General features: G+C 39.3%; 1 protein-coding gene across 1 annotated transcript in view; it reads left to right on the plus strand.

Moving 5' to 3' along the window:
* Positions 1 to 26628, plus strand: part of pkd1a (polycystic kidney disease 1a) — a 182441-nt gene that overhangs the window by 143193 nt on the left and 12620 nt on the right. Inside the window, 17 exon segments of the mRNA XM_036557614.1 lie at positions 800 to 1061; positions 2699 to 2894; positions 4545 to 4715; positions 5798 to 5941; positions 8395 to 8602; positions 8952 to 9078; positions 9490 to 9606; positions 10060 to 10109; positions 10554 to 10744; positions 11455 to 11527; positions 11651 to 11766; positions 13453 to 13655; positions 14426 to 14620; positions 20990 to 21129; positions 23461 to 23591; positions 25340 to 25460; positions 26081 to 26206. Of these exon segments, the coding sequence (XP_036413507.1) occupies positions 800 to 1061; positions 2699 to 2894; positions 4545 to 4715; positions 5798 to 5941; positions 8395 to 8602; positions 8952 to 9078; positions 9490 to 9606; positions 10060 to 10109; positions 10554 to 10744; positions 11455 to 11527; positions 11651 to 11766; positions 13453 to 13655; positions 14426 to 14620; positions 20990 to 21129; positions 23461 to 23591; positions 25340 to 25460; positions 26081 to 26206 (2571 nt within the window).

Here is a 26628-nt window from a genome sequence, read left to right on the forward strand (position 1 = left end):
AGTCTTAACTGAAGTCCTCATTGTGACTCAACAGACAAGATTTTCGAGTTAAGATATTTCTGTACTAGGGCCTGTAAAGAGGTCTGATACCACTGGTGAAAATGCTTCTGTTTTGCTTTTCTTTCCAATTTAATACAAATTTTGCACTACAAATGATATTGTCAGTCTAAGAATTTGAGTGAAAAGTAGAAACCTTGAGCTTTTAACATGAATTTCTGTATTTTTTAGTGTTTGGTAAAGTGTGTCCTTCTTCTGCTTTAGTGACAGTGTGCGCTCGAGCTGGCGTGAGCTGCATATGTTTGTGTAAAAGCCTCTGATCAGTAGATCAAATCCATCTGAGAGTTATAAGGACACAAGCTTTAATTAAAGAGATTAAAAAAGATTTTAAAAAGTATGACCTTTTCGTACAAAGGCCTTAACATGGTCAATTTCACAAATTTGCCTCAGTTTGAATAGTGACCTTGAAATGTTGCAGAGTTTGAAATATTTCTTCTTTATTTTAACCTTTTTCGTGATTCTAAAACTTTCTGTTGTTTATTTCCAGCATTAAATGAAAAAATACAGATTTTCAATGTGGTGTCAGACTTTTAGACTCCACTGTATGTTTACATGGTGTGTGACTATAGGAATCCTGTAACACAAAGATGTATTTTTACATGGTCTGCGTTAGATTTTCTTATACAAAATGTGTTAAAACAGTCATTTTAAAACGTGTTGTTCATGATTATGTGACTTCATGTTGAACTGTATGACAGTCAGATTGTCAGTAGTTCTCTCTCTGTGCTCTGTGTCTCCGCAGCGTGTATGACACCACACGGGACCACTTCATTAACGTGACGGGGGGCTGCAGTGCTGATTGGCCGCCGCGTGTGCGGTTGGAGGTCGGCGTGTTTACGGTTCTGTGTCAGTATTTCAGCAAGCAGGCTCATGTCTGGCAGACGGACGGAATCGTTCCTCTGGCACAGACGACTGCGGGCCGGGCTGTCTGCAGCACACGCCACCTCACCGACTTCGCCGCCAGCCTCTTCGTCCCCCCAGATGCCGTCAGCTTCGTCATCCATGTGAGTCACAGGTTTTAGTGGAAGAAGTCGGGCAAGATAGTTTTGGGTAAAAAGCAGCATGTAGATTCCTAAATATTCCGTGAATGAGTGAATATAGCACAGGACTCAAAAAACATGTTTACAGTGCCGTGAAAAACTATTTGCCCCTTCCTGATTTTCTCTATTACACTTTTTACATTTTACAAAATGTAATATTAGAGAATTTCATGCAACACAACACACATTATTATTATTATTATTATTATTATTTCATTTACTCAGGGAGCAAAGACGTGAATCGTCCATGTGACAAAGTAATTGCCTTCTTTGGGCGAATAACGAACGCAGCCAACATTTCCTATAAGTTGGTATCAGCGCTCAAGTTGTTATAAAGGAATTGGTGCCCACTCTTCTTTGCAGAACTGCTTTAATGCAGATATATTAGGTAGGTTTTGAGCACGGACTGCTCGTCTGAGGTCCTACCACAGCATCTCTGTTGGGGTCCAAAACATTCATTTTGTTTCTTTTAAGCCGTTCAGATGTGGGTTTGCTTTTCTTTCTGCTTTGGATTGTGTCTTGCTGCGTAATTATGTTTCAGTACAGATGAACAGATACGCTCCTTAAGAATTCTCACACACAGAACAGAATTCATGGTTCTGTCAAGAATAACAAGTTGTCCAGTTCCAGAGGCAGCCAACTTTCTTTGCAGCAGATTTAAAGAGACCCAAGTTGTCCAAAAAGTTACACTTTGGACTGGTGTGACCAAACGGCTTACAAATTGTACAAGTGCTGTTTTGCAAATGTGAGGCGAGCATTGATGTTTCTTGTATGTTTCGTGTTTTCTGCCTTGCTGCTCTTCCGTGAAAGTCGTTTTTGTCCATTCGCTTTATTACTGTGGAATCAACACTGACCTTAGCTGAGGCTAGAGAGACCTGGACGCTCTTCTGGAATCTTTGGAGAATTCATGGATGATCTTCCTATGTGCTCTTGGGGAGAAGCTGGCAGGTCGGCCACTCCTGGGAAGATTCGCCAGTGATTCATAAACTGTGGTCCAAAACCGCATAGAGTATAATACTATACTAATAAATGCACTTCTGATGGTGTTGACATACTGTTTAGTACGGCACTAGGCAGTTTTGGACGCAACCTCCGTTTCTCTCACTGATGTTCTGTGATGTCTTGGAAACTTAGAAATTGTTTTGTAACCCTTTCCAGACTGATATCTTTCAAACAGCTTTGCTTCCTCATCTCTTTTGGACTTACTTTTGATCATAGTGTGCTTTTAAAAAAAACGACATCACTTTAATGATGTACTTCAGTATGAGTGAGTGTTACAATTGACAGGGGTGTCTGTGTTCAGTCAGCCGAATCTCATTATCCATTAAGTTTGGTTAATTTGCTGCTTGAGTAACTAAAAGGGCATTTGCTTTTTCACTTGGGTGTTTTATATGTTGGATAACTAAAATGTGTTTGTGTTTGTTTTCTTTTTGTCTAATATTACATTTTGTTTAAATATAAGAAACATTCACTGCGACAAATATGCAGTAACAGAAAATTAAGAGGGGGCAAATACTTTTTCACTACACTTTATGTATGTAGATATGTGTGTTTGTGTAAACGTGTCACTCTAAACTTTCCTGTGTGTGTTTGTGTGTCAGGACGCGTCTCCGAGCCGCAGTCTGGTGGTCCTGCTGGTGTGCGTGGTCTGTTTGCTGTGTTACGCCGTAGCAGCCGCTGTGCTGAGGAAGCTGGATCAGATAGACCTGAGACGAGCATCTGTGGTTCCACTGTGTGGAAAAGACGGACTGTACAAGTACGAAATACAGGTCAAAACCGGCTGGACACGAGGAGCAGGTGAGGAGCAGATGTCGGAGGTTAAGCAGGGTCACTCGTCACTCCGAATAATAACAATGATAATAATAATAATAATAATATCTTTATTAATAGAGCACTTTTCATACTGATGGCAGCTCAAAGTGTTTTCCAGACAGATGATACATTTTTTACAGTGAAAGACGAGACAATGACAGATCAAGTTATAAAGAAATACCAAACAGGCATAGAATTTTAATTGAATGCTAAGTTAAAGAGATACGTTTTTAGATGCGTCTTAAAAGTGAGCACTGAGCTTGACTGTCCAATAGAAAGTGGAATTGAGCTCAACAGTTTAGAAACATAATAACGAAAGAGTCCGTGTTTTCTGTATTTTTCGGAAGGTGTTTGTAGAAGGTCAGTATCTGCAGAACTAAGATCAGGTGTTGGAACATAAACAGACAGACACTCTGTGATGTAAGCGGTACTTTAAGGTCATTTAGAGCCTTAAAAACTAGTAGCAGAACTTTAAAATCTATCCTGAACAAAACAGGCAGCCAGTGCAGTTCTTTAAAAATGGGAGTGATCTGATCTCTCTGTGTTGTTTTTGTTAGGATGCTGCTGCATTTTGTACGAGTTGTATAGGATGTATTGTTTTCTTAGGAAGCCCAGTTAGAAGATCATTACAGTGATCAACTCTGCATGTAACGAACGCATTAATGAGTTTTTCTGTATCACTCTGAGATACAAAAGGCTTTAGTGATATTTCTCAAATGATAAAAAGCTACTTTCGTGACTGTGTTTACAAGCGGGTCAACGCAGAGTTTAGAATCTGAGCTTACACCCAGGTTTGGTATATGAAGCTAAAGAACTGAGCTTCTCATGAAGCAGCTTTCTCAGAGTTTTAGTACCAACGATCAGTATTTTAGTTTTTTCGTTGGTAAGTTGTGACATCCCCTGAGAAATATCTGACCCACAGCTGGTAAGCTCTTTTGATCGTCAGAAGGAATCAAAATGTATAATTGCATGTCAAGCAATGAAAATTTATGTTTCCTAATGACCTCACCTAGAGGTAACACAAAGAAAAGAGCAAGGGCCCTAAAGCTGAACCCTGTGGCACGCCGCAAAAAATGTTAATAAATCTCTTTTAAGAAATTAGTTAACAGAGAAACTAAGAATTGTGTATGCATCAAATATGATTTAAACCGTTCTAAAGCTGTTCCTGAGAGGCCTAACCAATATGCAAGGCGGTAGATTAGATTGTTGTGACAAACAATGGATGAATTGATAAATTCATTGATATCGAATGGATGGATAAATGGATAAATAGAAGGATGGATGGATAAATGTATAAATTGGTGGGGAAATGGATGGATGCATAGATGGATGGGTAAATAGAAAGATGGATGGCGGGATTAATTGATGGATGAATGGGAAAATGGATGAGTGGATAGGTTGATGGATGAGTGGATAGGCTGATCCATGGATTAGTCTATGGATAGATAAATAGTTGGATGGTGATGATGGATGGATGGATAAATTGATAAATGGATGAGTGGATCGACAGGTTGAGAGACAATGAGACAGCAGCAGTCTAATCCTATAATAATCCTGTAATGAGTACATACTACTTTCACAAAGTCTCTCTCTCTCTGTCTCTCTCCCCCTCTCCCTTTACTGGACCCTGCTCAGGCACGACGGCCCACGTTGGAATCAGTCTCCATGGCAGCGAGGGGCGCAGTGGGCACCGTCACTTGGACCGGGTCGGAGCATTCACTCGAAACAGTCTGGATATCTTTCACATCGCCACGGATACCAGCCTGGGCAGCGTGCTGAAGATCCGCCTGTGGCATGACAACAAAGGTGGTGGTTCATAACTGCGACAGATCTAACAGTGCATCAGACTGGTGGGGGGGCAGTGGGGGTGCTGCATTTGGCAGGAAGCAGCACACGTTTTGTAGCACATTATCTTTGGGAGAATGTAATGAGGTGTTTGTGTAGCTGATAATAAAGAGGACTTCAATTCAGTGTAAGATGAAGAGTGATGAGAACGTGTCCCGAGAGAATGTTTAGGCCCACATTTGATTCAGTTGTCAGATTCCATGTTTTCTTGATTTTCTAAGTGAAAATAAGGGAACACATCCTCTACAGAGCAAACATCACTGCACGTTTTAATGCACAATTACTGTGTATTTCCTGAATTTAACATTTTATGACCTGTGCAAAAGTTACTGCACATTTTATAAAAAAAAGACATTTTTAAGATGTCTGTAGAGGATGTGCTATTTTCAGTTAGAAAATCAACAAAACGTACAATTTGTTATAAAAAGTACGTCTTTCAATCAAAACGGCACCATATAAATGTTAAAACTAAACATATTAAAATGTCTGTCTCAGATATGTGCCCACCACATTACTGGTCAAATGACCTCAAATAAAGTTTTTTAAAGCCAAACTAATTTACTTTCTTTTAAAACACAAGTTAGCAAAAGAACACATGGAAGAAGGTGCGGGAAACCTCATCCAGGAATTCCTGAATTCACAGAAATGCAAAATAAACCGTGCTCAACAAATGCTAGTCCTTACCGTATGTTGAATAAGCATTTGGACAGCCAACACTGGCCATAGTTGCAGAAACACCCTACATGTCTGCACTTTCTGTTCATTTTAATGTCAAAAAGTGACAAAAATGTGGCAAAAATGTGAGGAATTCTTTTTCTTTACACTAAACAAAACAAACTTTTCATCAAATTCGAATCATAATAAAATATCTCCTTTTTACAAATACAAATGTGGTATGGGTTGAAAGATTAGAAGATTAGAATATGCACTTTCTACACAATTTATCCACTATTTTCGAAGAGCTACAAGACAGAAATAATTAATCTAAAACTTCAACAGGCTTTTCATGTCTCTCTCTCTCTCTCTCTCTCTCTCTCTCTCAGGTCTGTCTCCTGCATGGTTGCTGCAGTATGTTCTGGTGAAGGACCTGCAGACAGGAAGCTCGTATTTCTTCCTGGTGGAGGAGTGGCTCTCGGTGGATAACGAGAAGACGGATGGCAGAGTGGAGATTGAGGCAGAAGCTTCAGGTGAACTTCTGCACACCAGACCAGATCATCAAGTCATGAAGTATAGATAGATAGATAGATAGATAGATAGACAGACAGACAGACAGACAGACAGGGAGACAGAGAGATAGGTAGATAGAGAGACAGAGAGATAGATAGATACAGTTCTGCTCACCATTATTGGCACCCCTTCCTTTTTTGCATAACCTGTACAATATCTTCAGAAATAAATGTAAATGTACCAAAGTTATATCTTCAGGATTTTTTAATTGGAGGTCCAAAGTAATACAACAAAAAAAACATTGTTTTTCAACTTGCATGTTGCAATTTTAAAGAAGAAACAGAATAAACAGCATGTGCAGCAATAAAGGCACCCCTTGTTAATATTTGGTTGCACACCCTTTGGCTGTGATGACAGCCTCCAAACGTTTCTTGTAGCCATCTATAAGCTTCTTGCACTTCTCAGCTGGTATTTTTTCCCACTCTTCCTTTGCAGTTTGTTCAAGCTCTTGAATGTTTGCAGGATTCGTTTTCCCAATGGCAGATTTCAACTCACCCCAAAGATTTTCAATGGGATTGAGGTCAGGACTCATTGCTGGCCATTTTAAAACAGTCCATTTTTTCCTTTTAAACCATTCCTGTGTACTTTTGGATGTGTGCTTTGGGTCATTGTCTTGCTGGAATATCCATGATCTTCGACTCAAACCAAGTTTTCTTACACTGGGTAGGACATTTCGCTCTAAAATCTCTTGATAATTCTCTGATTTCATGATTCCTGTGATACGGTCAAGGCCTCCAGTACCAGACGCAGCAAAGCAACCCCACAGCATTATGGATCCTCCACCATGCTTAACTGTTGGTAGGGTGTTCTTTTCCTTATAAGCTTCATTGCGCCATCTGTAAACAAACTGTTGCTTTGCATTGCCAGAAAGCTCTATTTTTGTTTCATCTGTCCACAAAACATTGTCCCAGAATGATTGTGGTTTGTCAAGGTACTCTTTGGCAAAGATCAGTCGTTCCTTTTTATGTCTTTTCTTTAGCAATGGTTTCTTCCTTGGCCTTCGCCCATAAAGCTCTGCATGGTTTAGTGTGCGGCGTATGGTATTTGTTGAAACCATGACCCCAGACTGTTCCAGGTTGGCCTTCAGTTCTTTGGATGTTTGCCTTGGTGTTTTTTCCACCATTCGCACCAACCTTCGAAGACTTCTCTTGTCAATTTTCCTCTTTCCCCCACGTCCAGGGAGGTTCTTGACAGTTCCATGCTTGGCAAACTTCTTAATAACATTGCGCACTGTTGAAACTGGGATACCAAGGTCTTTGGAGATGGCCTTATACCCTTTGGAAGTCTTGTGTTTGCTAATAATAGCACTTCTGATGTCCTCAGACAGCTCCTTTGTCTTCACCATTGTAACAAATGAACATGGCCCAACGAATGGCTTTTTAAAACCCTGAAGTCATCATTCACTGGCTAATTCATGTCACATGGGCACTGAATTTGTCACAGGTGATTATCATTTGCGATTTACCACAGGTGAGTGAAAATGTGTTTCCATACTGATTTAATGTAAAGGGTGCCAATACCAGTGTCACAGCAAGCTTTAGGTTTTTTCTGTTTTTCCCTCACATTGTTTTTTGTTTTAAATTGTTGTTTATAGTTTGCTCTTTTGTTTTAAATATGAGTGCTCTATACAAAAAACCTGTTTCAGTTGATTAATTTTTTCAGGGGATATTCCACAATATGTACTTAAACTTCATGGGTGCCAATAATGATGAGCAGGACTGTAGATCACTTCATGAATCCCATAGAAAAAGTGTTCTATTGCAGCAGTACAAAGCACAGTAGAGAGCAAAACAAGGGCAAAATGAACAGGAGCAAAGTATTGTCTTACAGTATTTACAGATGCATAAATAGAAAGTGAAGATAAATAATAGAATAAAATAAAATAAAAATATACTAAAAACAATAAAAATAATGTGCAGCACAGGAAAAAGAAGTAAATTGCGTAAATACTATATGGTTGACAATGCAGTGGTGCGTGTTCCCTCCAGTGAATGAACAAGTGACTATGTACTGTAAATGATAACCAACTGTTAACAGTTGTGCAATATGACATTTATTACAATTTTATTATGACTTTATCCTGAATATTTGTTGTGTTAGAACTTCATTCATAACGCAACTCAAGTCCAATTTAGTTTAACATAGATTTCAAGTAACTAAGGTTGCATGTAATTTGCACTGTTTAAAGCCAGCCTTACGTTTCTGCGTTTTTATAGATTCCTAATAATTATTCAGAATTGCACAGCAGTTGCATCTTACTACAATAATCACGTTTAGCTATGGCAAAATTGATTTTATATTATTGAAAACATTGATTCTGCACTTTTGTATGTTGCTTTTGAACAGCAGTGTATGTGATATCTATCAAGGCCTTTCTCACTCACATGACTCCTAATGTTCTGTGTTCTCGCAGAGGAGGTGGAGCTCCGTCACTGGCCCCGCCTCCTCTCCTGGGAGCTCCAGAGGGCGGTGTGTGAGAGTCACGTGTGGCTGTCGCTATGGGAAAGACCCCCACGCAGCCCCTTCACTCGCCTCCAGAGGGCGACCTGTTGCTCGCTGTTGCTGCACCTCATCCTGCTGGCCAACGCTGTGTGGTACGCCACCGTTGCCCACGGCGACAGGTAAGGGACAGTCCTGAAGATAAACTTGCTCCTAGGGCTCAGGCGTCTCACCGAGGTCTGTGACGTTGCACTTTGCAAAAGTCTTTTTGCTATGCTTTTATTATGATTTTGCATTAATAATTAAATAATAATAATACATAATAAAATATCTCCTCATCTACTGACAAACACGAGTGTGGTATGGTAGAATCTGCATTCTCAACAGATAGTTTGTTTCCACTTGTTTGAAGGAGCCACGAGTCAGAAGTAATTTATTGATGTGGTGTTATAAGCTGTTTTTAGATGGTAATAACCATGTTACTGCTGTTGTGTAATGTGACTGTGTGTGTGTGTGTGTGTGTGTGTGCAGCTCTGTTCCTGTCTCAGAGCAGGTGTCTCTGAATGGGGAGTCTGTAGGAGTGGGCGTGGTCAGCTGTCTGGTGCTGTATCCTCTCTACCTGCTCATCTTTTGCCTCTTCAGACTCAGCCGCAGCAAGGTAAACACGCCCTATATGTATTCTATATATGTAGTAATAATATGACCCATTTATGCTTTATATATAATGTATATGTATACACACTCTCTCTATATAAGTCTCTATATGTGATGTGACCCATATGTATTTTATATATATGTGTGTGTCTACAAGTAGTAATATATACTATACATAATATGTAAGGCCTATATGTAATAACCATATGTCATATGTGTATTCTGTATATGTAAACATCTGTGTGTCATAATGCGTACCTATGTGTTATATACATGTAAGTGTCTATATGTGATATGACCCAGAAGTATTATATACATGTTTATATGTAATATTATATATCGTATGTATTGTACATAAGTACATATATGTTATGATATGTTCCATATGTAATGTGTGTGTGTGTGTGTGTGTCAGGTGTCAGTAGAACAGCTGCCTCCACAGGTAGATCAAGAGTCTTTGGAAATCGATGACTTTCTGGACAACTCAATGACAGGAAGCTCCTTCCTCATCTTCAATGGAATCCCCACTGAGGTATTGTGAGATCAGAACCTCTCTGGGCTGGGAACCCAGCCAAGATCTCACCACGATATCTGAGGATCAGATTTCATTACTGACTGAATGCAGATGATTATCAGTGAAACTGAAAACCTGATCTTTTTCTTTTTCTTATTTTTGTTCTTTTTTATTTCTTTATTTTTGTTGTCTTACATTTTTTTCTTTTTATTTACTTTCTTGTTTTTTTTCCTTTTCTTTCTTTCTTTCTTTATTTATTTATTTTTTTCTTTCCTTCTTTCTTTTATAATTTTTTTATCTATTTTCTTGTATTTTCTTTCTTTCCTTACATCTCTTTTCTGACTTTTTTATTTTTCTTTTACTTTCTTTCCTTTCTTTCTTTCTTTCTTTTCATTTTTTGCATTTTTTTTGTCTTTCTTTTCTTTCTTTCTTACTTTTTTACTTCTTTCTTTCTTTCTTTCTTTCTTGTAGACGTATTCGGAGGAGACCAACATTGACTTGCCTACTCCCTCCTCTAAAAGGTGAGCCTTCTGTTTCGTGGTGATTGACAGGTCTTAGTGCTGATGAAAGAAAGACTCAGAGTGACATTATGATCATTATAATCATCATTATTATTATAATAATAATCATCATCATTATGGTGTCACTGAGAGGGATGACAGTCTATACCAGGCTCAGATCAGTACAGGATAACAGGAGTCTGATTACGATGTGTCTAACTGAGTGTGCGTGATCCGTATATTGTGTGTGTGTGTGTGTATGTGTGTGTGTGTGTGTGTGTATGTGTGTGTGTGTGTATGTGTGTGTGTGTATGTGTGTGTGTGTGTGTATGGTGTGTGTGTGTGTGTGTGTGTGTGTGTGAGATACAGTTAAAACTCTCTCAGTTATTTCAGACACGTACAGATCTTTCTCTTGTTCTACCTCTTTTCTCTCCATCCTCCGTTTCTTGCCGTGTCTCTACACAGGTGGAGTGTCCCGGATGCCGACTGGCCGGATGTGCTGACTGAGCCGTCAGTGGAAATGACGGCGGGGTTTCCACCTCGGCTGAAGAGAGGTCAGGGCAGCCGACACCTCGGAGTGGACATGACCTTTAACCCCGAGGAAGAGGAGACTGTGGGGGGACACGATCATAGGAACAAATACTTCACCTCTTCAGGTAGAGCTGAGAACTCAAGTCAAGTCAAAGTTTATTTATATAGAGCTTTTTACAGCAGGTGTTGTCACAAAACAGCTTTACAGAAAAATCCAGGTCCGAGCCCCCATGAGTGTCACCAGTGGTGACTGTGGCAAGAAAAAACTCCCTAAGAGCAGGAGGAAGGAACCTTGACAGGAACCAAGACTCAGAAGGGGAACCCATCCTCCTCTTGTTGACTCCAGAAAGCAAACAACGACAGCAGAGAATGAGATTTGATCATTAGTAACATTCAAGAAAAGGGGAGAAGCAGGAGAAGCAATGTCTATGATTAAAAATAGCAGTATTATCAGGAGGGTCAGTTCATGCTGGTGAGGTTTGCCCAGCATTGGACAGCAGGAAGCTCCATGGTGGTCAGGAGGTCCATAAGGCTGGCGAGCAGTGGGCAGCTGATCAGGGCAGATGAAGCAACAGCACCAGACACACAGGATGGGCAGCTGTTCAGCTCAGCAAAGAGACACACAGGCAGTTAGTTCTGTTAATACAGACTGATTACAGTAGTGTTAAGAGAGTGAAACAGAGACTCCGGCAGGCCAGACAACTAAACGCTTTGATCAGATTACTGACAAAATCTGATTATTGTGTGCATGTAAACACACTCGTTGTTTACAAACTGAATCAACAGTTAAATGTTTGTTTGTGTTTTCTGATTGGTTACTTGATGTGACTCACAGATGAGGATCTAATCAAACGGATCCTGGCAGACGGTCAGCTGCTCTCCCAGACGGACAGTGACATGGGCGACCTGTGAGTGTCACCACTCCTCCATAATTTAATCTCTCACCCTTCTGTCTCTTCCTCTGCTCTCCTCACCTCGTCTCCTCTCTCCCTGCTCTGTACGTAGTTTGTAATCTGTGTTTGTTGTTGCAGGTCCAGTATCTTTGGCGATAAGACGGAGGTGATTCTGCTGCAGAAGATGAGCGAGCCTGTTCCTCCTGCAGCTCTGCGCAGAGATCCACCTAAAACTGCATTCACCTCACGCACGGGTACACATACACACAAACTACGTCTACATACAGCAGAGTAATGTCAGCCTTGTTTTATGTCAGCACTGAAGTATAGGCGCACGTAAACACACATACACGTCCTTAAGCAAGTTGTTTGGTGAAAAACCAAATATACGCAGTTTTCCACTTACCTCCAGTGTAGTCAATCAGCCAAGACATCTTTGGTGTACAGATTTTACCTCTTTGGTGTATAACTGGAGCTATGAGGCTAATATTGCTAACAAACACTAGAAGTCAATAGTCACCCAAATGTGTTCTGTGAACATATCTTCAAAACATCTCTCAACTTGTTCAAACTGCATCCAGGTCTTCATTACAGTCACAGAGTTGTTAGTGTGGTTGAGGATACAGTACGGCTTACTGTGAAATGTAGCAGAGTGCCAAAAGCAGCCATTTTAGACAGCAGGTGTAGTTCAATAAAACTAACCCAGGTTTTATTAATCCCATGATAAAAAACAAACTGTAGAAATAATCCCAGGTTATATTAATTCACAATAAAAAACAAACCACAGAAATAATCCAAGATTATATTAATCTCATACTGTAAAACAAACTGTAGAAATAATCCCAGGTTATATTAATTCACAATAAAAAACAAACCACAGAAATAATCCAAGATTATATTAATCTCATACTATAAAACAAACAGTAGAAATAATCCCAGGTTATATTAATCTCATACTGTAAAACAAACTGTAGAAATAATCCCAGGTTATATTAATCCCATGATACAAAACTAACAGTACAAATAACTCCAGATTATATTAATCCTGTGCTGTACAATGGACCATAGTGCTAAACTCAAATTATATTAACCATTTGATATAAAACAAACTGTAGATATAACCCCAGATAAAACAAACTATATAAATAATCCTAGATTATATTAATCCTGGGCTGTAAAATGAACTGTAGGAATAATCCCAAGGTACATTAATCCTGTGCAAATTTCCATGTCGTGCTGTATGTAAACTGAGTAGTCACTTCCATCTCTATAACTTAGACCAAGATTCCTTATCCCGTGGGAATCGGTCGTTACAGACTGAAATTTTCCTGTGGAAAATTTACATTCACCCTCCTTCCCCATGTAAATCTCATCCTGTCCCAGTTGTCATTTACTCATCTCAAACATTTTGTATGACATAGACTTCCATTACTTGTTACCTACATTAGCATTGTAGCTCCAGTGCAAAACCAAAGCACAGAAAGAAGTAAAGTTTAGACACCAGACGTTTCAACTGATCCGGGACTTTTTGGCAGGAAAAAATGTGTAGATCAGATTTTTCACTACAGTATTCCTTTAAATCCACTTTTGCCTCATGCACAAGAAAAAATACCTGCACATACAAATCACTGCTGTCGGAACAAAACCTCGTATCTACATTTTTGTCGTTTTTCAGTTTTTGACATAATGTGAAAACACCTGCTGTCCTTTACGTTGTGTGTAAATTTCATGATGGATGGACAAAACAAATGGCTCAGAATTACTTGGAAAGTAATGGTTCTATTGACTTACATTAAAAGGACAGTATGTTTTTTGCTTCTCCTGTAAAGTTACCATTTTGGAGATACAAGGTTTTGTTTCAACAACAGCGATAAATTATTGAAATTAAGAAAATAAGGCATCATATTATGAGGGCTTATCAATCTCTCTCGCTCTCTCAGTGGTGACAGATGTGTGTAAGCCGAGGCTGTTTCCTCCTTTGTGCGGATTGGCTGCTCTCTGGGGCAGCTGGGTGGGACTAATCCTGTCCAGCAGCCTGTCCATCTGGCTGGGGCGGAGCTTCAGTGAGGGCGTGGCTCTGATGTGGCTGGTCTCCTGCATCAGCAGCTTCCTGATGTCATTCCTTATACTGGAGCCTCTAAAGGTGAACACACACATAACCAGACAAGTCCAAAAGTTTGTGGACATGCAGGCTAAATATTGTACTGTTATCCCAAAAATTTGCGTATTCTGTTTTGCCTTTACCTCAAAAGTGATCAATAAAAAATGAGGACTTTTATTTTGAAAAGTGTATCTCGGTAAAATGACTTAGTAGTCCTTGGTAATATCATGTACAACATGTATACCTTATAAATGTTGAATTAAACATTCATGAACATGCTATGAAGTGTTTATGTAAGATGTTATGAACGTGTTATGTAGACACCCTTCAAGCAAAGTGTTACCAATATATTACCATCAGGGAAAATGTGAGCTGTAGGCTCTGTAATGCTCACATGTGCAGCTTTGTAACTGAGTTTGGATCATGATACTGTGGTTTATTGTGATGATTCATCAGACTAAATTTATTGTTATCCAGACTTAGTGTCTGTACTTTATTTGAGCACAAGTGCAGTGTGTATACATAGCAGTAGTAAACTGCTGACATCACAGTGATTCGATTCAATTATGATTCTTTGAGAAACAGTTTGATTCCGTTATTTTTCTATGATTCAGAATTATAAAAAAAAACACAAATGTGACTGGATGAACTGTTTTACACAGTAGTGGAATATAGACAAAACTGTACACCAACATTTTTAATATTTGAGAATGAAATTGAATCACCACTGTCAGATCGATGCTCTTAGATGCCTGTAACTACCCTTAGACAGCACACTAATGCTCCGGACCTTTGTGAATCTCTGTGTGTAGGTGCTGCTGGAGGGTGTGTATTTTGGGCTGTTGGTGGGCCGTTTGAGGCCAGAGGAGGGCGATGTGTTGGTGGATTGCCCGCGGGTGGAGCGAGTGGTCCAGCGAGTTCCGAGAGTGAGACCACCGCAGGGCTTCGCTCTGAACCAGGCTAGAGAGGAGGCCCGCAAAATCCACCTGCTGCACAGCATGCTTAAGGTACACATCACTCTTACACAACCACATCCACAAACCTCTAGTCCAAAGAAGTTGGGACAGTATGTGAAATGTTCCAAATCTGATGCAACACATCATCTACATCACAGTTAACAATTGTTTGGGCACTAAAGACATCAATTGATTCAGTTTTGAAAGCAGAATTTTTTTGCCATACTTCAGTTATTCACAGCTGTATGGGGCCTTCTTTGCCTTATTTTGTGCTTCATAATGCTTCACATGTTTTAATGGGAGACAGGTCTGGACTGCAGGCCAGTCTAGTACCCAGTCTCTCTGATTACACATCCATGCTGGTGTAACATGCATTCATGTGTTTCCACATTGAAATAAGCATGGACACCTATGAAGAAGACAGCATCTAAATGGCAGCATATGTTGCTCCAAAATATGTTCAGCGACAATGGTGCTTTCACAGATATGCAAGTAACTCACTAATACCCCCCATACCACGACAGACGCTGGCTGTTGAACCGTATACTGGTAACAATCTGGATGGTCTTTTTATTCTTTTGCCTTTAGAACACAGTGTCCATTACTTCCACAAACAATACGAAAAGTTGACTTGTCAGACCACAACACACGTTTTTACTGTGTATCAGCCCATTTTAGATGAGCTTGAGCCCAGAGAAGTCAGCGGTGTTTCTGGGTGGTGTTGACATACGCCTTCCGCTGTGCACAGACCTGTGCATAAACTTGCATTTGTGGATGCAGCAACTAACAATGTTTATTTGCAACGTTTTGTCAAAGTATTCCCAAGGCTATGAGGTGATATCCATCACAGAAACCTGCTGATTTTTAATGCAGTGCCGTTGTAGTTTTCGGCCTTGGCCTTTACGTGCAAAGATTTCTCAGAATTCTATGAATCTTTCAATGACACTGTGCGCTGTAGAAGGTGAAATATTGCAATCATTGCAATCACTCATTTAAGAACAGTGTGCCTCATTTACCAGCTGTTCTTAAGAAGACATTTTCATCTTAACACCCTCTTTTCAGAAGGTTCTGACATTCACCAACGTTTTCTTATTTGGCATTTGGTAAGAATAGAATCTACTCACACTGAAGAGCACGAAGGTGCGAACAGTTCTACGGTTTAAAACACGTCATGAATCAGACGAAGAACTAATTTAAGAAAAAACTTAGGAAGATATGAGCGCATGAGACCCATTGTTCCTCAACGAGTGATTGCAAAGATTGCAATATTTCACCTTCTGTAGTGCACTGATACACTCACTGATGCATTTTTTGGCAAAGTGGTAAGCCTTGACCCATCCTTGGTCATAAAAGACTAGACCTTTCCTAGATGCTCTTTAATATCCAAGCATGATTATATCACCTCTTAAAACGTTACATATCCTTCCACTGTTTTTGTTTAACTATAAGTCAAAATGGACTTAGAAATCACTTTTTTTGGAATTGACGTTTATACATTCTTGGTGAACTTGGTACTTATGTAGAGACAATACAGAATACGAATAGAAGGTAAATACAGATAAATACAAAGACCTTGACATGAGGGCTATGACAGAATATACATTATCCACTGTGTGTAATAATCGCTATAAAGGCCTTTACGCCCTGAGTGCGGTTTATTCTTGCAATTTATTTAGATAACAATAATTTAATTGAATCTTGTGTATAACCGATGATCTTTTACACCAAATGAGATTTTTGGTTGGCGAAAATGCGATGTGATTTTATTCGCTCTCCACTCAATTTTTGCAGAACTTGTACCAGTGTTATGAACTCTCTGACCAATCACTGTCATCTTTGGTGTTGGCATGGCGACAACCAAGACGACAGACTGGCTGATTCCCAGCAACTGGAATTTTTGGCAAACATCAGAAGGATCAGAGTCTCCAAGATCAGCTCAGATGGGGCTTAAACTGGGCTAAGAACATCAGAGTTAAATGCGGAAGCATGAGTTTCAGCTTCTGAATAGAGCGTTGAAGCTCTTCACGCCACTTTGTTTACCAAAATGGAGAGTAGCCCAGTGTCACTTCTGACACGTTCTATGAGGAGTAAAGGATATCTTATTAGCAGTTGAAGACCTTCAGCCAGTTTGTCCTCTCCAAAATCAACTCAGCTGAAGTATTGAGGTCAGAGCTGTGAGTGAAAGCTCTCAGACTTTTAGCCCCTGATTGAGGCAGTGCCCGTTTTTAGAGAAGTAAAGGATCTTTTTCATAGATATTTTGCCTGCTTGCTTTTTTTTCTCATGGTGTGAACAGTACAGTGACATCCCCAAAAAATCAGGTCCAAATTTTTAACTTTTTCATCTTGTTTATTCGCGTCACATTAGTTGCATAACGGCCTTTACAGACCCTCACAAACACAACCACACAGACATAAACACACAATCACTGGAAGAATCTTCACAGAGAAGTGTTTCTGTCATCCCTCTGCATTCTGCACCGTAAGCAGCTCTCACTATTTAAAATAGCAACCTCTCACATTCCCCCTCTGCGGATTCCAGTTTGTTCGCTGACCCTTTGAACACTGTTTTGGATTGGGAGCTGTTTGAGGTTACAGTGTAAAATCACCTGCTGATCTGAAAGTCACTGCACTCAGAGCTCTGTCTCCTGTCTCTTCATTCTGACAGCTCTGAAACAGACTCAGCCTTTTCTCCGACAGACTCTCAGAGCACATCCGATCTGCTCAATTATTCAGCTCTCCCACAGGCAGCTACAGAGTGGGTAGAGGGACAAAAAGGAGGAGAAAAATTAGGAGCTTAGCAGTTGAGGAAGACAGCAGTGCATGTCTGAGTGATGGGAGTCGGGAATGAGAAAGTAATGAGAATCAGTTGAGACAGATGCTGCAGTTTCTTTTGCTTTAGTGACTGGTCAGGAGTTTTATTTATTTGGATATTTTGTTTGTCTTTTGTATTTCGTTATTGTTCTTTGTTTTTTTATGTGTTCTTTGTTTTTTTTGGGGGGGGGGTTTTGGTCAATACTTTCTAGCCAGGGTCATGGGTCCTTAAAATCAATGCGAACAGAAAATCACAATGTCTTAATGTGCTGATATTCAATCAGCTACTTATTACTATGGTTCTTGTTTACAAGCTCTGATTGGTTTAAATCTCTTGTATGGTCCAGTTGTTAAGTGTTAAGTTGTTAAGGTTTGGCATTTCTTGTGGAGTCTTTCATGGTTCAGTTTTAGGGCCTTTGCTTTTCTCTTTGCACTGCTACCTCTAGGTGATGTCATTAGGAAACATAATATAAACTTTCACAGCTACGCTGAAGACACCCAGTTATACCCATAAAGTGTGTGATTGTTCAAAAATATACTGAAATATGTAGCTAACATTTGTTCATGGTTATATGACCAAAAATAACTAAGATATGATGCAAAAAATGACTATAATTCCATGAACGAGTGTTGTTGAGAAGAACATAACATGGTTTAACATGCTAGCTACATTTGATTCATTTCCGTACCATCAGAGCACAACCATGCTAATGACAGAGGAGGCACAACACACCGTTTACAGTCATCACATGAACCTTTCAGACTTTATCACACATGTAAGCATTATGTAGATTAATTCGTCTTCATATTAAAAGTCATTTTCTGTAAAGGTTGTGTACCCAAGAAGGTTTTTCCTAGAACTGTACATCCAAACCAAGAACCACTTAGAAACTGTTATTTTGAACTATTTAAAGCTAAATTTAATGTCTGCAGAGGTGGTTACTACACACTGAAAATGAGCACTGTCTGTGCTAATGGTAATGATGCTAATTGTAATAGCATTGCAACTGAAAAATTAAAAAGTCCTTTATAAATCTTAAATTGAACCCTCACAAAAGTGCAGCTTCTGCCGTTTAATCTGCTCTTCTCTGTTAATAACATCATTTCTCAGTGTTACTATATTAATTTGATATGTGAAGAACATCATTTAGCAAAGCTGGACATTCATAGATTTTCAGTGTCACTAAGGTTTGTGTTCACAAACTTCCATTTTGAGCTGGAAAACACATGAACAGGAATATACTTCACACTTGAGTTTCCCTTCATTGTTATTCTGAGGAAACAAATCAAAATAAGCCTTTCCACAGTGATGTGAATGGTGCTCAGAGCCCTTCACGGTGGATCCAGCAGTAAAGGCATAGGATTCATTTGTTTCAATCTGTAGACACCTCACTGCCAGGAGTTCTGAGAAACGCCACCTGTTCCTCTGCCTTCACATCACTTCCTGTCTGGGAAGCTGGAGACCCGCTGAACTCTTCAATAATGAAACATGGCTGCAGGTGAAACAGGAAGCGAGTGGTGGGTCTTGTCAGAAATGCATGATCTTTGCTCTGAAGACTCCTGCGGTGGACACTACTGACAGGTGTTGTTACTAATGTATGGTCTTCGCTGTGACTGACACTTTAGTGCCCTAGAAACAGTGACTGGTGGAGTTTGCTGCTTGCAGAATTTCCATTCATGGAGTTTTCTGAATGTTACACAGCACTGCTGACAAAACCTCTGTGTGTTGTGATTGATAGAACATCCTGGTTTGATAATTGGCTTTCTGAGTTGGATGAATGGATGGATGGATGGATGGATGGATTGATGAAGAAAAGGATGGGCTAATGGTTGAATAAATTGATGAACAGTCTGATGGAGAAATTTGTGTGTATATGCATGGATGCTTTCTGAGTTGGATGAATGGATGGATGGATGGATGGATGGATGGATGGATTGATGGAGAAATGGATGAGTGGATGGATGGATAAATGAATAGATGAACAGTCTGATGGAGAAATTAGTGTGTATATGCATGGATGGATAGAAAGTAGAGTGAAGGGAAGGATGAATAGATGGATGAGTGACTACTAGAGTGGGAACATGAATGAACTAAAAGAATGAATGGATGAATGGAAGGGTGTTTGATGAATGGATTAATGAATGGGTGGTTGAATCAGTTAAATGGATTGTGAGTAGATGGTTCAGTGAATGAATGGATGGTTAGAAAAACATGGATTTCTGGGTGTATGGAGAAATAAATGAGTGGGTGAATAAACGGATGATATGTAAATGGATTAATAATAGAAAAAAAGAATGGCTGAATGGATGGGAGAATGGATAGATAGATGAATGAATAGAGGAATGATTGATGAATGGATGGAACTGCTGAGCTATGTTATTGTACCTAATTGAAACTTGCCAGGTTGGAAACAGCAGTAAGGAATTTGCCACCATTCTAACAGAAGACGGCAGTAATGGGTGGAGCTTGTATATGTCAATTTGGTAGAAACCACAATGAATGAGTTAAATGTTTTTTGGTAATGGATGATGTTCATCAAATGGATCTTGTGGTAGTGGAAGATGTTCATCATTGAATGCAGTGTTTCAGTGATGGATCTTGTGGTAGTGGATGATGTTCATCAAATGCAGTGTTTCAGTGATGGATCTTGTGGTAATAGATGATGTTCATCAAATGCAGTGTTTCAGTGATGGATCTTGTGATAGTGGATGATGTTCATCAAATGCAGTGTTTCAGTGATGGATCTTGTGATAGTGGATGATGTTCATCATTGAATGCAGTGTTTCAGTGATGGATCTTGTGGTAATAGATGATGTTCATCGTCGAATGCAGTGTTCAGTGATGGATCTTGTGATAGTGGATGATGTTCATCATTGAATGCAGTGTTTCAGTGATGGATCTTGTGGTAATAGATGATGTTCATCGTCGAATGCAGTGTTTCAGTGATGGATCTTGTGGTAGTGGATGATGTTCATCGTCGAATGCAGTGTTCAGTGATGGATCTTGTGGTAGTGGATGATGTTCATCGTCGAATGCAGTGTTCAGTGATGGATCTTGTGGTAGTGGATGATGTTAATCATTGAATGCAGTGTTTCAGTGATGGATCTTGTGGTAATAGATGATGTTCATTGTCGAATGCAGTGTTCCGTGATGGATCTTGTGGTAGTGGATGATGTTCATCATTGAATGCAGTGTTTCAGTGATGGATCTTGTGGTAGTGGATGATGTTCATCGTCGAATGCAGTGTTTCAGTGATGGATCTTGTGGTAGTGGATGATGTTCATCGTCGAATGCAGTGTTTCAGTGATGGATCTTGTGGTAGTGGATGATGTTCATCATTGAATGCAGTGTTTCAGTGATGGATCTTGTGGTAGTGGATGATGTTCATCGTCGAATGCAGTGTTTCAGTGATGGATCTTGTGGTAGTGGATGATGTTCATCATTGAATGCAGTGTTTCAGTGATGGATCTTGTGGTAGTGGATGATGTTCATCGTCGAATGCAGTGTTTCAGTGATGGATCTTGTGGTAGTGGATGATGTTCATCATTAAATGCAGTGTTTCAGTGATGGATCTTGTGGTAGTGGATGTCTTTTTGTTATCTCTGCAGGGTTTTCTGGTCTACATGCTGTTCCTGCTGGTGGTCCTGCTTCTGAACTACACCGACTCGGCCAAAGACGCTCACCGACTGAGACTGCACACTCAGCTAGAGAGCTACCTACACACACAGCGCTTCAGCAACATCAGCAGGTAACGGTTATCATAGCACAGTGGTCTGGTTTATCGATTTATTCCTCATAGCTCATTGAAACGAGTGGAGAACACTTCAGGAAGGCTGCTCAAGACTACGTAAATTAAAGAAGTCCTGAAGAATTGTTGCTGCTCTGAGTGCTTCCTTCTCTGACACACTGTCAAGACTAAATAATACAGAATGACACTATCTGTTATATCCCCGACCTCTTTCTCTCTCTCTCTCTCTGTCTCTCTCTCTGACAACCTGAACTGGAGTCTCTTGTGTCAGACTGTATTTGATAAAGTGTGAGAAGCTACATAGAGAGATTGAGAGAGGAAGTGATGGAGCTAGTGGGGAGAATAAGAGTCAGAGAGCATGTGTGTGTGTGTGTGTGTGTGTGTGTGTGTGTGTGTGTGATGTAAGTGGACAGCTTGTTGCTGATTGGAATAGTCGGTGTGTGTGGTGTGTGTGGTGGTAGAGTGTTATCAGTCAGGAGTGCTGTGACAGAACTCAATATTGGATTCACATCCTCTGTTTCTGTAAGATTAATGGACTGTCTCCTTCACATATATATGGCTTTGTTAAATTCCATCAGCAGGACACTGTGTGTGTGGTGTGTGTGTGGTGTGTGTGTGTGTGTGTATATATACAACCCCATTTCCAAAAAAGTTGGGACGCAGTGCAGAATGTAAAAAAAAACAGGATGCAATGATATTCAAATCATGTAAACCATACTACAAAGACAACATATCAATTGTTGAAACTGAGAAATTTTATTGTTTTTTGAAAAAATATATGCCCATTTTGAATTTGATGCCAACAACACGTTCCAAAAAAGTTGGGACGGGGGCCTGTTTACCACTGTGTTTCATCACCTCTTCTTTTAACACTCTGTAAGCATTTGGGAACTGAGGAGACACTGCTGTAGTTCTGAAAGTGAAAGGTTTTCCTGTTCTTGTTTGATACAGGATTTCAGCTGCTCATCAGTTCAGGGTCTCCTTTGTCATGTTTTTCATTTCATAATGTGCCAGATATTCAGTGGTGACAGGTCTGGACTGCAGGCAGGCCAGTTTAGCACCCGGACTCTTTTAATACATAATTCATTGCTGCTGTAATATGTGCAGAATGTGGTTTGGCATTGTCTTGCTGAAATATTCAAGGCCTTGCCTGAAAAAGACGCCGTCTGGATGGCAGCAAATGTTGCCAAAACATGTATAGATGGTTCAGCATTAATGGTGCTGTCACAGATGTGTACGTCACCCATGCCATGTGCACTAATGCCCCCCTATATCATCATGAATACTGGCTTTTGAATTGTGCAACTGATAACAAGCTGAGTGGTCTTTAGCCTGGAGGACACAGTGTCCATGATTTCCAAAAAGAATTTCACATTTTTTTGGAACGTGTTGCTGGCCCCAAAATGGGCATATACTTTTGAAAAAAAAAAAAATTTCTCAGTTTCAACATTTGATATGTTTTCAACAAAATATAGGATTTAAAAGATTTACACATCGTTGCATTTTTATTTACATTTTGAAAGGAGTCCCAACTTTTTTTTGGAAATGTATATCTATATATGTATATCTATATATATATATATATATATATATATATAGAGAGAGAGAGAGAGAGAGATATTTAGATAGATATATAGATACTTAGACACATAGGCAAAGTAAAATGAAAAGTAGTTGATATCTTGTGAGCTAGTTTGATGAACAAGGTCCCACATTTCTCCTCCACACCCCCATTCAGTGCGTGGGTTTGTTAAATTTCATCACCAGCGCACCTTTTTGAGCTTTTTCAATATCATTTTCTCAGGTGCCTAAAACTTCTGCACAGAACTGTATGTATTTAGGTGTGTTTGTATGCGTATATATGTGTGTGTGCAAACTTTTTTGGCACCTAAGCACCTTGTTTAAAACCATTTATAAAAACATCACAAATAATATATGCAAGCAAACATAATTACTGTACAAATGAACAAGAATTACTGGTTTAGAAAAAACAATGAAATCTTTTGAGCTAGTTTGAAGAACAAAGAACAACGTTTGGTTCCAGATTTCTCCTGAACACCAACATCCATTGCTTAGATTTGAGAATTTCATCACCTGCACACTTGATTTACCATAATGAAGTATGAATTAGTTAAACCAGGCATTGGATGATAAATAGTAACACTGTGCCTCCTTAAGGAGAGGTTTTGAAATATTTAGACAAACACTTTGACATAAAACCACTACTTATTGTATTAATGTTATTATAAGTACGTATATGTACTATTGGTGTTTTATCCCGCAGACACCAGCACACTCTGACCCGTGTCTCTGATCTGATCCTGTGTCTAGGCGTGAGGCAGTGTGGGAGTGGCTCTCTGATTCACTGCTGCCGCAGTTACTGGACGGCCCCACCCTCATGGAGGAGACGGGCAGTCTGCTGCTGGGGAAGCCCCGCCTCCGACAGATCAGATCACAACCAGGTGACACTGATAGAAGAAAGAAAGAGATAAAGATAGAAAGAGGGACGTGGATGAGAACGGGAAGGAAAGACTTGCAGGATTTTGGTTTGGAATGTGAAGAAAGATATTTTGGAATCATCCAAACAGTAACAGATGGCGATGATACTTGGTTTTAAGGTTATACTTTGCTTAATTTTGGTTTATTCAGACCTCTTTCATGAACGTATAAGTAAGTTTAAATGTAATTGTAAAAAACAGATCAAGATTTGAATGATCAATTAACAGATTTACAAGGAATTTTGAGCTAATTCTTGTACAGATCTGTTGATCTTGTTGGCACTTTTTGATAAAATAATATTTGGGTCATTCTACAGAAACGTCCATTTTTGTGCCCCTAGCGCTTACAGATATATCACACTTAAAAAACATGTTTGGGTTACAATTTTTTTTTATGTTTTCAAATAAAACAATAATTTATTTTAACAATTACACCTTCTTGATCCATCATTTTAGCAGTATTGTTTTTTTAAATCAATTATCTAGAATTCCAAGCACCACAGAAGAGCTCGTCCTCACATGTTTTCCTGCAATTTTAACTGCAATAATCTATACAAGACTATGAAGTATATGATTTAAATGACATAAAGAATACAAATGCCACATACATATTATAATATATATAATGAAAGTTGTTGTCCCCAGGAGTCATGTCACTGGTGTTACTGCATAACAAAAAAACTCTTATTTTGAAAAAAAAATCACACTGATGACATCACTTCCTTTTACCTTTTTCTGAGGATCTATGAAGAAAAGCTCATGGTGAGTCCACTGTGTCTTTCAGTTATCAGAGATTTTCTCATTTAGCTCATGATTTCATATGAAGCTTTTAGCTGAAGTCACTGGTGTGACTCACTTTATTCTTAGATAATTGTTAAAAAATAGAAAACAAATGGATTAAATTACATGTTTTAGTGGATATTCCATGATTGACAACATGTGGTTTGATGTTCTGTAGCAGACATTTTGTAAAATGCAGTTTTTCATTAAAATGGCTCTGGTGTTACCTTTCTTATGTGTAACACCAATGAGGATCAGTAACACCAGTGACTCCTATGGACAGATAAAAAAGTGGACATTTCTGTAGAATGACCCATTTATTTTGTTTATTTATCTTTAATATAACATTTATTTGATAAAAATGAAAAAATAAATAACTTACACAGATAAATTCGGTTTCTATGCCAGAAATGAAATATACATGTTAAAAGTAAACAGTTTTATGCAAAAGTTTGGACACACCGGCCAGTAATGTTTTGTTGGTTTTTGAAGTGTGAAGAAGTAAATACAGCCTCTCCAGCAGCATTTAAAAACAATAACATTTTCTTGCAAATGGTTGGGCAGGTCAAGAACTGTGATAAGGAATTGTCATTGTCAACAGTAGACGTAATAAAGAGCGTAATAAATTCTCCAACTCTTCAGACCTTGTGCTAACACTCAACCACCTCCTCTGAGTAGCACACTGAGGAGCTAATTGGTGCCTGCAAAGCAGGGAAAGCTGTAAGAACATAAGTCTGAAATATCATTAAGAAATGGCAGTTAAAGGGAACTGTGGACGGCAAAGACCAGGAAAACCCTCACAGTCTGTATTTGACCAGCCTTAGAAAGTGAAATTGAGTTCTGCTCATACGCACAGATTCATATGACTGTGCTGTACCATTTTTTGTGTGACATCACATGACCATTGACCACTGTCTCCCTCTCTCTGTCAGTCTGCCCCACTAATGGCCGATTCCCTGCATCATCCTGGTTTGGGTGTGGCTCAGGCGGGTGGGCGGAGTCAGCGTCTGCCCTCACCCTGAACTGGAGCCGCAGTGTGTCTCAGAGAAACGGGTGAGGACAAACACACTCAGTCACACTCACAGTAATGCGTACACACATCCACCATTAGACCAAATATTAGGGCTGCAAAAATGCATTGTGATGCATTAGATTTGGAATATATATTTAATAATTATGGTAATAATTTATGATATATAATATAATTGATTATATAATAATTAATATATTTATATAATTATGTAGTAAATAGTAATTATAATACTATTATAATATTTATTGTAAAGCATGCACTCATTTTTTAGGGTTGTAAACGTCTAAAGGCTAATTTTAAATAACAATGCAAATAAAGCTACAGTCGTGCGCAAAAGTTTGTGCGCCTCCGGTTTAATGATGGAATTGGACCAGGGATGTTCAAACTTCAAACAACTACAGTAAAATTCATACAACTACGGTAAAATATTTTTCCTGCATTTTTTTCTGCACAGTTTCTATTTATTTGCTGAGTTTAACTCATCAGGGGAAAAATTAAAACAAATAAATTGTCACACTTTTTTTTTTTTTTGCACAGGCCGCATTTTATGTTTCTTTTTCCCCCAATATGTCAGCAATCAGCAAACAAAGACTAACCCTACTTTTTAGCTGAAGTGTTTAACTGCTGATGTTTTGTGTAGAGTGTGGCATTGGGGTCAGGCGTCTGTGTACGACAGTGGCGGATTCGTGCAGGAGATCAGCGGAACGTTGGAAAAATCTAGAACCCTCATACAGCAACTCCACACCCACCAGTGGCTGGATCCACTGTGAGTATCCCACAGGAGGGAGGGAGAGAGAGAACGGGAAAAGAGAGAGAGATAAAGGGAGTGTGAGAGGAAGAGGAGAGAAGGAGAGGGACAGAGAAGGAGAGAGGAAAAGGAGAAAAAGAGAGTGATACAGAGATAGGAGAATGGAAAAAGGAGAGCGATAAAGAGACTGAGCAAGGAAAAGGAGAAAAAGAGATATAGAGATAGGAGAAAGAGGAAAAAAGGAGAAGAATATAGAGAGGAAAGGGAAACAGCACGATATAGAGAATAGAAAGATATAGAGAAAATGAAAAAGTGAGAGAAGAAAAGGGGAGAGGGAAAATGAAGAGCAAGAGAGGGGGAATTGAGAAAAAGAGGAAATTGGAGAGACAGAGAGAGAAATGAAAAGGGGGAAAGAGAGGAAATGAAGAAAGAAAGTAAAA

The sequence above is a fragment of the Colossoma macropomum genome, unplaced genomic scaffold (assembly GCF_904425465.1).
Source record: "Colossoma macropomum unplaced genomic scaffold, Colossoma_macropomum, whole genome shotgun sequence".
Lineage (NCBI taxonomy): Eukaryota > Metazoa > Chordata > Actinopteri > Characiformes > Serrasalmidae > Colossoma > Colossoma macropomum.